The sequence below is a fragment of the Pseudophryne corroboree genome, chromosome 1 (assembly GCF_028390025.1).
Source record: "Pseudophryne corroboree isolate aPseCor3 chromosome 1, aPseCor3.hap2, whole genome shotgun sequence".
Classification (NCBI taxonomy): Eukaryota; Metazoa; Chordata; class Amphibia; order Anura; family Myobatrachidae; genus Pseudophryne; species Pseudophryne corroboree.
Window position 1 is genome coordinate 264042389 of NC_086444.1, and position 13339 is coordinate 264055727.

Sequence of the window (13339 nt, forward strand, 5' to 3'; positions counted from 1 at the left end):
GACGCACAGCAGCTGCCCTAGGGGAGGGAAAACTTAGGCTGTCTGACCAGAGAAAAGAGCGGTGTAGCCGGAGACACAAACCTGAAACTCGGAAAACGTGTGGACGGAGGACGAGCGAGCTGAATGACAGACCTACTTTGCTGAAGTACCATATCGCACCGCCCAAAAGGTTTGCATTATCCTAGTGGAATGTGCTGACACCTTGTCTGATGCTGTGTGCCCTGCACCAGTATAGACTCGAGTGATGTGCGGATTCAACATGTAATAGAAGCCGGCCAACCATGGTAATGTGCGTCGCAAGAACAAGCAGAAAATCCTTACGGCAGACAGGTCTTGCCAAAGTCAATCTGCAAAGCTTGAACAACGGCCAAGAGAGCCAGATCACCTTAGTTCCGGAAAGAAGGAAAAACTGGAAAGACAATATCCTAGTTTAAGAGGAGCTGTAACAAGACTCTGTTGGAACGTACAAAGATCAGAAAAAGCGGCCTGCAATAAAAAGCCCCAACTTAGAAACACGCTGGTCTGAGGTAATAGTCCTAATTAAAAGTCCAGCTTCCAAGTAAAGAACTGAAGATCTGCTGAATGCAAAAGCTCAAATAGAGCCTGTTGGAGAGCTGATAGCATCAGATTAAGAACCCACAATGCTATCGGCGAATGAAACGTTTGTTGAACACGCACCACACCCTGGAAAAGAATAGGAGATCTGGCCAAGTGCTGCTGTAAATTGACATGGCTGAAATCTATACTGTCAAAAAATAAAGCCATAGACTGGCCTCCAAAAACCTCTGAAGGAAGGCCAAGAAATGAGGGATCAAACATTAAGTATGAACCTTTCTCTGTTCACGCCACAAGGAGTAGAGTTTCCACTCTGTGGTTAATGGGCTCGTCCTTTAGTACCGAATACCAAAGGAGAAAAAACATCTAGCTTTCACAAGCTTGGTCTTAAAAGCTAGGCCATTATAACTATCTGAGGAATGTCCTTGTGTAGAAATGGACCATGTTGTAGAAGTCTGGACAAATTGGAAGATACTATCCAGTATGTACTGACAATTTGAAAACTGCATACCAGGACTTCTGTGGCCAATTTGAAGCCACTAGGATTACTCACTCGTTGATCTTTTGATCCTCAAAGTACCCGAGGCAACATTGGAATCGTCAGGAACAGAAACGCCTGATGGAAGTCCCCTGGAACAGACATGGCATTTACCGCAAAAGCCATTGGGTCCCTGGTTCCTGCACAAAATTGCGGAACTTTTAAGTTGTGTCGAGACGCCATGAGATCCACCTGCGGAAGGCCCCACTTCTGAACTGCCTGAAGACTTCTGGAATAAGATATTACTATCTCAGGAGAAATGTGGTTCTACTAAAGAAGCTTGCTTCCCAAGTTTCCTCTTCGGGTATGAATACCACTGGGAGTGTGTTGCACAAAGGTCTCTGTTCAGGAAAGGAACTTGGCTGCCATCGCTGTGGCGCTCTTTGTGCCTCCTTGATTTACAAACGCCATTACTGTGGCATTGTCCGACTGAATACGAACTGGCTGGCCCGCCAGGATGCACTGGAAGAGTAAGTCCTGGGCTGCGCAGAGACTGCACAAACTGATTTTTAGCAGCTCTTGCTAACACATAGGAACGCATACTTGCACAGCAAAAATACTCCTCCCTGTAAGCGGCGACTATCTGATCGCAGGACAGCAAAAAACGCAGCCCAGCGATCAGATCCGAATTACCTCCATTGTCCAATTGTGGGGAAATTCACACTTAAAGTTCTACGAGTGGAACCTGGTGTACTGAATGGTATTGAAAGTGGATACCATAGTGCCCAACAACTGTATGCACAGCAAGATCGACGGATGAGGCACTGACGGGAATGCAGTGACAAAATTTTGCAAGTTCTGTTCTTTGGACTTCGTTAAGAAAACCCACTGGAGAGCGGTATTGAAGACCACCCCCAAAGACTGAAGGTGCTAACAAGGCATTTGACATTAGTTTCAGGAAACATAGCTACAGGGGTTCCACCAAAACCTTTAATTTTAGGAAGGCTAATTTCAGTATGCTGAGATGTGCACTTAACGACAGAGTGGGAGATTTTGTTTAATAACAAGAATACTTTGGAAATGTGGGATGTTTTAAAGGGGTTGCTGGATAGCAATATTCATAAATTTATTCCCTTGGGCAGTAAACGCAGGAATATTAAACTCAAGCCGATGTGGCTTAACAAGAAGGTTAAGGCAGAAATGGATAAAAAAAAAGCAGGCTTTCAAAGCATTTAAATCTAATGGAAAGGAAGAGTACTTCAAGTATTACAAGGAATGTAATAAGAAAAGCAAAAAAGCAATAAGAGCAGCTAAAATGGAAAATGAAAAGCAAATTGCTATAGTGAGTAAAACCAATCCTAAATTTTTTTTAAAAATACATAAACGGTAAAAGACTAAAGGAGAATATAGGTTAATTAAAAGATGAATTTGGAGAATTGATACATGATGACGAATAAAAGCGGAAATACTGAATTTTTTTTTTTATCAGTATTCACCAGAGGAGAACTGTTGGTGGGAGTAGAGCATAACATTTGTGACCGTAAAGATCCATGGTTAGAAACTTGTTTAAGTGAAGAAGTAATCTGGGAGAGACTAAGTAAAATTAAGGTTAATAAATCACCTGGTCCGGGTGGGCTTCACCCGAGTGTTCTTATGGAGCTTAGTTCACAACTAGCACGACCCCTATACTTCATTTTCAATAGTTCAATTAGAACAGGCATGGTACAGAAGGATTGGCGTATAGCTGAGGTAGTGCCATTATTTAAAAAGGGATCCAAAAATCTTCCGGGTAACTACAGACCAGTTAGTTTGACGTCTATAGTGGGGAAAATATTGGAAGGAATTCTAAGGGACAGCATACAGGAGTATCTACAGACCACTAGGATTATGAGCAAGAACCAGCATGGGTTTATGAGGGATAGGTCATGTCAGACTAACTTAATTAGCTTCTATGAGGAAGTGAGCAATAATCTTGATCAGGGAAAAGCAGTGGATGTAGTCTTCCTAGATTTTGCAAAAGCATTCGATACAGTGCCTCACAGAAGACTGATCATCAAATTAAAGGGGCTTGGCCTAGGAAAAACTATTTGCACATGGATAAGCAACTGGTTGGATAGCAGGGTACAGCGAGTAGTGGTCAACGGGAAGTACTCAACCTGGTCCCCAGTAGTCAGCAGTATACCACAAGGCTCCGTACTTGGTCCACTACTGTTCAACATATTTATCAATGACCTAGAAATAGGCCTGGAAAGCACAGTGTCAATCTTTGCAGATGATACTAAACTGTGTAAGGTACTTAACTCGGAATTGGATGTGGAGTCCTTACAGAATGATCTATCTAAACTTGAATTCTGGGCGCCTAAATGGAAAGTGAGGTTCAATACAGACAAATGCAAGGTTATGCATTTCGGGACTAAAAACAAACTTGCAGCCTACATACTAAATGGGGAACGACTAGGTAAAACAGATTTGGAAAAGGATTTGGGGGTACTCATTGATAATAGGCTTAATAACCATACACAATGTCAAAGCGCAGTAATGAAGGCAAGTAAGGAGGTGCTAGCGTGCATAAAACGGGGAATTGAGTCAAGGGACTCGGATGTAATCCTGCCGCTGTATAAAGCATTGGTACGTCCGCACCTGGAATATTGTGTTCAGTTTTGGGCACCACTGTATAAAAAAGATATATCGGTGAACTCGAAAGGGTCCAAAGGCGAGCTACTAAATTGACTAAAGGCCTAGAGGGATTGGATTATGAGGAAAGGCTTAATAGGTTGCATATGTATACACTAGAAAAGAGGCGTCTAAGAGGGGATATTATTAATATCTTCAAATATGTAAAGGGGCATTACAAAGAGTTATCAGAGGAATTATTTATTAAAAGAACACCGTTTAGGACACGTGGGCACTCGCTGCAGCTGGAGGAGAGAAAGTTCCGAACGCGACGGAGGAAAGGGTTCTTCACTGTTAGGGCAATTAGGATGTGGAATTCCCTGCCAGGGAAGGTGGTAATGGCGGACTCTGTAAATGGATTTAAAAAAGGAATGGATAAGTTTCTGAATGAAAATGATATCCAAGGTTATAATATTTAAAATATCAAAATGGTTAAACCGGGGGTTATATGAGTTATAGTAGTTAACTAGTCATAAAACATTACTCAACGGGTATGAAGATTCATCACAGCTTGGTGCAGGTTGAGCACGATGGGCAAATTGCCTCTTTTTAACCTTAATTACTATGTTACTATTAGGTGTGACTTCACCTACAGGATCCTGCTGCAATCCTTAAGTACTGGAACGGTGTGTTGTAAGTGCTTTGATAACTGCAAAGGTGAATCTGCTTTCACTAGCAGATTGTCCAGATAAGGAATGTTCGTGAGGCCTTCCTTGTGCAGTAAGCTTACCATCACCACATATTTGTGAAGCCACGCAGAGCCGATACTATTCTAAATGGTAGGGCCTGGAATTGGTAGTGATCGGGTCCGACTGCAAACTGAAGTGAGCAGGGTGACCTGCCCAAAGCAGAACGTGAAGATACACATCTTGGACGTCCAGTGAGGCCAAAAATTTGTTGACTCCCATGCTGTGGATCACTGACCGAAGAGATTCCAGCCAAAAATGATTTACCCACAACATAGTGGTGTGACAGTACAAACACTGCTTCCGAACAAGGAAGAGGCTGGAAATAAACTCCAGTTTCCATTCCAACGCAGGAACTGGAGTGCTGATGTCATCCAACAGAAAAGAACTTGATAGCCTGGTACAATACCACCCTCTTCACCTTTTGAGGGAAGAGTGGTGGCGTAAAACTGCTGTGATGGCGGATTCCTGAGACGGCTGAAGCAACCCCTGGAACTAATACACAGCACCAGATGTCTGAGGAAGACTTCACCGATCAGTCCCAGAACTGCAGCAAAAACCAGGCAAGATGGCGCTGCCATCCGGGACATTGCTGCTACCTACCACCCTCCTAAAAGGGTCTGATAATTCTCTGCCCCAGGTCCATCCGGTCGCGATGGGAGATACTGCGATTAGTGCACTCCCTCTGCCACAGCTGTCAGTATTAAGGGAGCTCCTGAGGAGTACCTGCATAGAGCTTCTGCGGCTGACTGTCTGACACCAGTCTCTCTGCTCCCTTTGTCTCCCACTCGGCAAACTAACAGCTGCGACGCACTCATGCTGTGTGCTGCTACAAGCAGTGCACAGCCCTAACCATAAAGTAAATGTAAACGTAGAAAATATTTTAAAAAAATCTAAGCTACAAAACAGCCCCCACAAAACGTCTCACTCCACAGGTGCTTAAAGAACACTGGCATTATGGGGTTGCAGGGGGGGAGGAGCTTAGGTTTTAACTCTACAGATTCATTATTAAGTGCCAGCTCCTCCAGCCTACCTGCAATCCCCATGGTTCAGTGTTCCACAGCCTTGCTGCAAGAGAAATATTCATACATGCATGTGTGCTTGATTTTATTGCTGTAATGTTTAAAATAACTAGCCTGAAGGCAAGAGGTCTCTAATTGGGAAAGGAGGAGAGAGGGGAAGGGGGGCTGTTGGTGGTGGGTTTGAGTGGGTACTGATTGCCTAGGCCTTGTGGTGGAGCCCTGTTTGTGTGTGTGTGCGCGTGCGTGTGTGTGTGCGCGTGCGTGCGCTGGGTGAGAGAGGGTTGGGAAGAGCTGTGGCCATGCCCACTCCTTCACCCGGGCCCATTGATCTCTCGACTGAAACGGCCCTGTTCAGGCATAAGACCAGCATAAGATCCTTTTGGAGCTAAGCCCTAATGCCTTAATTCTGAGGGCAAGATACCATGGGGTAGATTTACGAAAGCTTCTAAAACAGGCAAGTGGTGGTGTTGCCTATAGCAACCAATCAGATTATCTAATTTCTAGAATGCAATAGAGAAATGATAGCTAGAATCTGGTTATCAGCAGCACTACTATATTGATTGGTTGTTTTTCACCAGCACTACCATGTATCTGTTATAGAAGCTTTAGTCAATCTACCCCATATCTATTATGGATAATTGAAAACCCCTATTTCCTCATGGATAGACTGCTAGATCTTACTGGCTGGTGGCCCCAGGCAAACACAACTGATTCATGTTGTCTTTGCAGCTGCCATTCTTATGCAGAATATCACACAAGTATTTTTACAAAGAGACTCTGCCATGTTTGTCCCCTGGAATTGCAAAGGTCAGGCTTTCTGCAAGGCTTATTACTAAATTCCACTCCTATTCTCCCATAAGCTATCATTGTGTGCGGGATGTATATAAACCCAGCGGGGCAAGGTGCAGTCTGGAGGTCACCACTCCCAGTAGCTGGCGGAATGGCTAATCATCATTCCTATACACAGAAAACAGACATTTAACATAGCAGCCATTCTAAGAATTTAGGACATACCACAAACAGGCATGGCAGTCCATGTGATTGTTAGGTACAGTATATTATACAAGAGATCTGTATTTTATTGCTAGTCACCAGACCGTCATTTTACTTTTTGGATTACATGTTAAATATGGCAGGAGGGGTGCACAATAGTAATTTGTCTCCTACTGATAGATAATGAGGTGTTTAATGCTGGCTGCAAGTGTCCACTGCAAAATTTAATCATAAAATTGGGTTTCGGTGGAACCCTCCTTTTACTTGAGGGGGGTACACACGGGAGATTTCTCCCGGAGATGTGTGCTGAGCGATCTATCACAGACCGCTCAGCGCACACCTCTCGCGATGTGTGTTGAACTAGGGGGGACTGGGGTGCTCATTTTACCCAGTGGTGAAATGAACAATCTCACTAGATTGGGCATGCATGCCCAATATAGAGCTGGCGATAGCAACGCGCAGGGCTGTACATCTGTCGCCGGCACCCTACACACGGAGCAATGTGTTTTTAATTTCTAAGCAATCTAGTCAGATTGCTTAGAAATTAAGTGAACATCGCTCCGTGCGTACCCCCCTTAACTGTGTTGTACATACAGTAAGTTTTTAAACAATCTGCATTAGGCCTGTATGTAGTGTTTCAGTTGGATGTCTAAAAAGGAGATGGCTCCGTTTCTCTTTAAACAAAAATGGATGCTTGATAGAGACAGCCTGCAAACAATTTGTTATGCTTTTGTTGTTAACAAAGTTAATTATTGTAATTACATTGTTCAGTAATGGCTAATAAGGTCACAGACTGATCAGATATACAGCTGGCTTGTTCCGCAAGTTCCACACACTAGAAATCTCCACACGCAGAGTTGGCAGCAAAATGGGAGTAAATTCTGTCAAGGAAAATGTTTGCAAAAGTTGCATATGGGCCACAGATGTACTAGTTTGTTACTAGTCACCAGCCTATAGCAGCCTCTGAGCCCAAATGCAAAGATTTGCAGATCTACATGGCCTTAAATGAACTTTGCCTACATAAGAATGGGGGAGTGAGGGGGTGCTTAACAAGTTTTAGTAATTGCCTATAGCTGCAAAGAAAATATATTTTGTATTTGCCTATCCTATGTTTGTAATGCCTGTCAATAAAATTGTAATGGTATTTATTGTAAGACACTTTCATGTATTTTGGAGTCAGTGTTTTGGGTAAAATGACTTACTGTGTATGAAAATAACCATTTTTCTCCCAATATAAGAGTTAGAAATACTGACATTTAATCCATTATTTTAGTCTATTTCTATAGTTAGGAATATCTGTAAAACACTTTTGGAATTGAGGACCCAATAAGAAACAATCAATGTAATAAAACCAAGAAGAAAACTAAAATAAGGTCCTTTTATAATAATAATTAGGACGGCCAAGGATTCCCACTTAGAGGGAAATTCACTTATCCACGGTAAAATACCGTGGGTGGAACTGGAGGTAGCCTCTATTCAGATAGCTTCTCATTGGCTTCTTAGCATTAGCTTGATGTGTTAACCCACAGAACCTGTGAAAAGTTCACGGATTCATGTGTTAACCCACGAGTTATTGGGGAGGTTCTGCCTGCGTAAGGCGGTGACTCCCGGCTTTGGGGCTACTTGAATAGGCCCAGGGGATCAATTGGCTCTCTGTAATTTACAGCGGCTAATTGAAATCCCCCCTTAATGTAATGGACATACTACAATGTGATTTTGGCTAGCTGTTTCAGAGCATAAAGCCTGGTGGACTTATATCTGCCTGCAGCAGGGCCGACCAAAATGACATATCGCTCAGTGTGTATGCACATGCCCATGGTTGCTAGCGACGTTGCCTGGTTGGCTCTGCTGTATGGCTATCTGCGTGATAACGCTAGCGATCGCAGCATGTGTAATGAAGGAAGAAGCGATATGTCACTCCGACCTTCATTACTTTTCTTTCTCCCCAAATAGCCAACATAGAGGCTGGGGAAACATCGTCCCATTGTGTAACCAGCTTTAGATAAGGAGACGTACTAAGCTGAGACAACGGAAATAAGTGACTTGGCAGGGGACATATTTCAAGGTAATCACACAGTACAGTGCTGCACCTTCCTGCTCCACTGCCACGTCGTGGGAAAGAAGTATTAGTAGAATTATTATTTATTACCAGTTATTTCTATAGTGCACATATATTCTGCAGCACTTTACAGAGAAAATTTGGCCATTCTCCTCAGTCCCTGCCCCAGTGGAGGTTACAGTCTGTTCCCTTCCACATTTGCGCACACACACACACACACACACACACACACACACACACACACACACTCACTCACTCACTCACTCACTCACTCACTCACTCACACTCACTCACGGAGCCAGGTAAACTACCAGTATATTTTTGGATTGTCGGAGGAAACCGACTCAAGTATGGGAAGAATATACAAACTCCACAGTGTTGGGGCCATGGTGGGAATTGAACCCATGACCTCAGTGCTGTGAGGCAGTAATGCTACCCAGTACGCCTTCCGTACTGACCTAGCTAAAAATATATTTTCCATAGAGAGTGAATCCTCATATCTTTGGCGATGCGGTCGCTGTAGCCTTCCAGTGATGACGGACAAATAGTGCATGCACAAGACTGATGGAGCCACGGCTCTTGCATGAGTCAACTGTTGAAGGAGCTTGCTTGTGAGTGCTGACAGAGGCGCTTGTACATTGGGATTTGAAGACCATCATGCTGCTGATGACTCGGCAAATAAGAATTTAAAAGAACACTTAATTAACCTTAACTCGTAGACTGCCTCTGCTTTCTTAGTCAGCCACCACAGGACACACACTGCAGGCACTGGCAGGTAATGTTGCTAATATCTGGAAAATAGAAGCTAGAACTTTCACTACAGTAACTGCATTAATACGTCTTGAGGATTGATATCATTTGTGTTGGATCTAGTGCATTTGACCCTTATCCCCTGATAATACACCTCACCTATACAGTGACCTCCAGCTCTGCAGCTTTCTGTACTACTGGGAGGTGGCTGTGCTGCAGCTCAAGTCTCATTCTTATTGGCTGATACATACCCCGACCTGATTGGATAGCATCTTGCACAGCAGTAGTATAGTACACATAGCTCCAATGAGCCTGGGATGCCCTTTGTAGCAACACCATGCCAACATGAAAATCAGCTTTAAAAAAAAGAAAAAAAATAAGTTTTAAAAATTCTGGTAAGTTCCACTGTCCGCCTTGCTGGCCTGATATTGCCCGCCCCTGCCATAAACTATAATACACAAGTCGCACATAACAAGGAGTGGTGTGTATGACCCAGTCACTTGTGAAGTCTTGATATTTTTGCCATTCATTAATGTAACACAAGTTGTTTTTGTTTGTAGGCTCAAAATCTCACCCCACAGGACTACAATCTCCGGTGGTCTGGCCTGTCGGTGACGGTGGGTGAAGTGCTGGAGAGAAACTTACCACATGTCAGCAGGACAGATTGGCATGTAGCATTCACAGGCATGTCCCGTAGGCAGATGATCTACAGTGCAGCCAAAGCTCTTGCAGGGATGTACAAGCAGAGACTTCCACCAAGAATTCTTTGAAAACCATTAGCAGGACATGAAGCTTTTTTTTTTTTTTGATTGCGCTATGTTAGATCTGAAAGGAAGTAGACCAAATGACCTGGAAGAAACTAGTTTTTGAATATTTAAAGAAAAACAAGCAACCCAGCAAAAGATGCCTTCCATGGAATTACCAACTCTTGTATAAGCCAGAGTTGCATTTTTTTTTTTTTTATATATGCAAAATATTTGAAAATGTCCTTTTCTTTCCACATGCGACACTAATGCATGTCTAGCTGCTGTAGGAGAGGATTTGTATCAGTTGGTAGACACATCACAGGAGTATACATTATATACTGCCGTACCTTTACCTTCTTCTATAGATACTTAATAAAGCAGATGATGTGGTTGGGAAATGTATGAAAATTCAATAGTGGAAACTTTCATTTCTGTGTGTTTCAGTGTATAGTACAAAATGTCCATTCAATTTCAAATCGGAAACAATCCTCCAACCAGAATTATATATTGTGATTGCACCTTAATTGTTTGTTTTCTAATTCTAATATGGTAGATATTGCAGTGCGATTCCACAGGACTAATACACTGTTCTGTATTGACCTAGAAATAATGCATTCCACTACTCTCTCTTTTATTTAATAACTTAAACGTATACATTTCTATTAACGTAACGCAGGTAAATACTGTGTGTTTCTACTGTCTATAGTGGTTCTCGGCCACATGTGCTGAACACTGATCCAGACTTCATCTCACAGTCCTCTGTCCTTTCAATATTGAGGGATTGCAGTTATTCCCAAACAAGCACATGATCTGCGGGCTGAAGCTTACAGCTACATTATCTGAATAAAAGCTTCTGCTCTTAGAGAGGCAAGATTTACATCTATATATTTTAAATGGAATGCCACTCAGCATTGGCTTATAAATCATATCCGTAGTCAGGCTTTGCTCTCCCTGAAACATGTGGAAATCGGTGTATGGAAATGTGCATACCTAAATAAAGGTGAAGGCTCTTGTGTCCTGAAACTCGTTATCCGAAACCGGAAGGTAAAGTGTAAAATTGCTGCAGTTCAGTACATTAGACAGGATCCTCTCTCTACAGTCGCTGGTCTTGCCGCAGGGCTCGACACAATTTCTCCCCAAATTGCCATAATAATAATGAATTTAATAAAAAAGCAGTAATTGGTGTGCCTAGGTACAGAGCTGCAACTCGTATCCTATTTTACACTTATTTAATCATGTGTTTTGCTTGTGAAATATGCATTCACTATTGGGCGCTTCAATAACGCTCAATAAAATCTCTAAGACATAAGGAACAATTCTGTGTCTTGTCTACCAGCATCAGTGCTTTTGCAGTCAGCAAATTGGAAGCGATTCCCCAGTGATGGTGAGCATCATTATTGTGTTTTTACACCTGCTCTTGATCACCCCCAAATTATACGGCTTTGACAGGCATATATGTGTTTCTCTGTGCCATGTCTGTTTTAATTATGTGAACATGTTCTTACTATATGTTAGTCTACCTCTGCCAACCCTGTCCCGCTACTCCAGGCGCAAGTGGGTGTTATGGGCCAGGATGGACACAAATGTGTGCAGCTGCTTTTCGAAGCAGACACAGAGCGATATTACGTAAGTGACGCACAAACTGGCATAGACCCCATCATCTCCCAACGGTAGAAGAACACTAAGGGTATATTTACTCAGTGGTAGCTTATTAAAGCTGACGCAGGGCGGCAGTTCTGACAGCAGGATTTAAAAGGACAATATCATTGAATGCAAAACATTACTGGAGCTGCTAGCAAGTGTTTGCTTTGAAAAGCCTCTGCTTAGTAAATATATCCCTAAAACCAAAGCATTCTGGATAATAGATCCCATACCTGAACTCAACTGAAGTTCTATTAAAAATGGAAATCGTGATAACTGAAATATGCATGTTATTATTGCATAAATACATGTACCATGCTTCTGTTAGATCAGGGGTGATTTACATATGAAGTCACTGGTTTGGCTGTTGCCTTGTGTACAAGCAGAGTATCTCAAAGTAGAAACTTTAACACATCTACCCTTCACCATAAAAATATAGCTATGATTTGTGTCTGCTGGCAAGTGTAAAAACGATTTGTGGAACACATTTATCAGCAATTGATAAATTGTATACTAAAGTCATATGAGTATATTATTTATGATTGCATCAGTATGTTGCATTTTGTAGTTCTTGCAAAAGAAAATGGGCAGCTCATATCCCTTAACAAAACTTGTTTTACTCTTTTTACTAAAGAAAAGGTAGACTATAATCTGATTTACAGTGTGTCAAATGAAATATTTCAATTATGTTTTACGCGATTAAATGTTCTATTTACTAAACCTTGGAAGGAGCTAAAGTACCAGTCAATCAGCTCCTAACTGCCATGGTACAGGCTGGGTTTGAAAAATGACAACAAGGAGCTGGTTGGCTGGTACTTTATCTCCATCCAAAGCTTCGTAAATAGAGCCCTAAAATGAAAGACCAAGACCTGCTTTTTATGAAAGTAGTGACCATGTATAATCTCATGCTAAGGATTCTAAGGCTACAAAGGCTTTTCTTAAGAAAACCATATTCACAGATGAGCTAATACCTCTGCTTAGAATGCTAGTTATTTGCTAATGCAGGTGAAATCACTGCTCATGAATTCTGCAACCTGACATCTGGAAGACTGTCGCTTTTTTATTTTTTTTAAATTAAATGGCTATTTGCACTGCAGAAAATAGAATCCCAGGTTTCCTTTAACTGATAAGGATTTTTTTTTTTTGATGCACATGCCCCCACTTTGCCCTAAATACTACATTGCATTGCTGTATTACATGCCTAGATGCTTACATTTTTATAAAAACCCTTTTGTTCCATAGAATTTTTTATACTCAGTTTGGACACATTTAACTAATATATTTGCCATTAGCTGTTATATGGATCAGAATAAAATAAATGTTTTACAAGTAAATTTGTTATGTTTTTTTTTCTTTTTATTTATTTCACATATTTAGACTGTATTCTTAAAATATGGGGGAGGTTGCTACAATATGGAGATGATGTTTAGTAGCAGAAAGAAGATATCTCCTGAAAGAGAGTGACTATATTTTCTAAGCATATACCATCTGCTTATTATCCCTCAGTCTCCCTTTCTGATTAATATATATTAATGTAGTGATCTAGCAAGTGTCACATTTTTGCAAGACCAGTAATTAATTGTTGGGAACCAATAAAAATGCAAGCTGTCATTGCACAGTCTGAGATTTTAGTTTAATAAGAACACTCAAGGTGACAACAAAAGACAAATGCAAAGTTAGAAAGGGTATTCTCTTTGTATGCACTCCTACAGAGTGAATTTTTGTTAGCACTAGGC

General features: G+C 41.8%; 1 protein-coding gene across 3 annotated transcripts in view; it reads left to right on the plus strand.

Annotated features, from left to right (window-relative positions):
• PRRC1 (proline rich coiled-coil 1) overlaps nucleotides 1-12937 on the plus strand; it is a 52077-nt gene extending 39140 nt beyond the window's left edge. For all 3 annotated transcript variants that reach the window (XM_063964246.1, XM_063964248.1, XM_063964247.1), the window contains one exon: nucleotides 9777-12937. In XM_063964246.1, the coding sequence (XP_063820316.1) occupies nucleotides 9777-9986 (210 nt within the window). In that variant the 3' untranslated portion in view covers nucleotides 9987-12937. The remainder of the gene's footprint in view (nucleotides 1-9776) is intronic.
• Nucleotides 12938-13339: the final 402 nt, after the last annotated feature.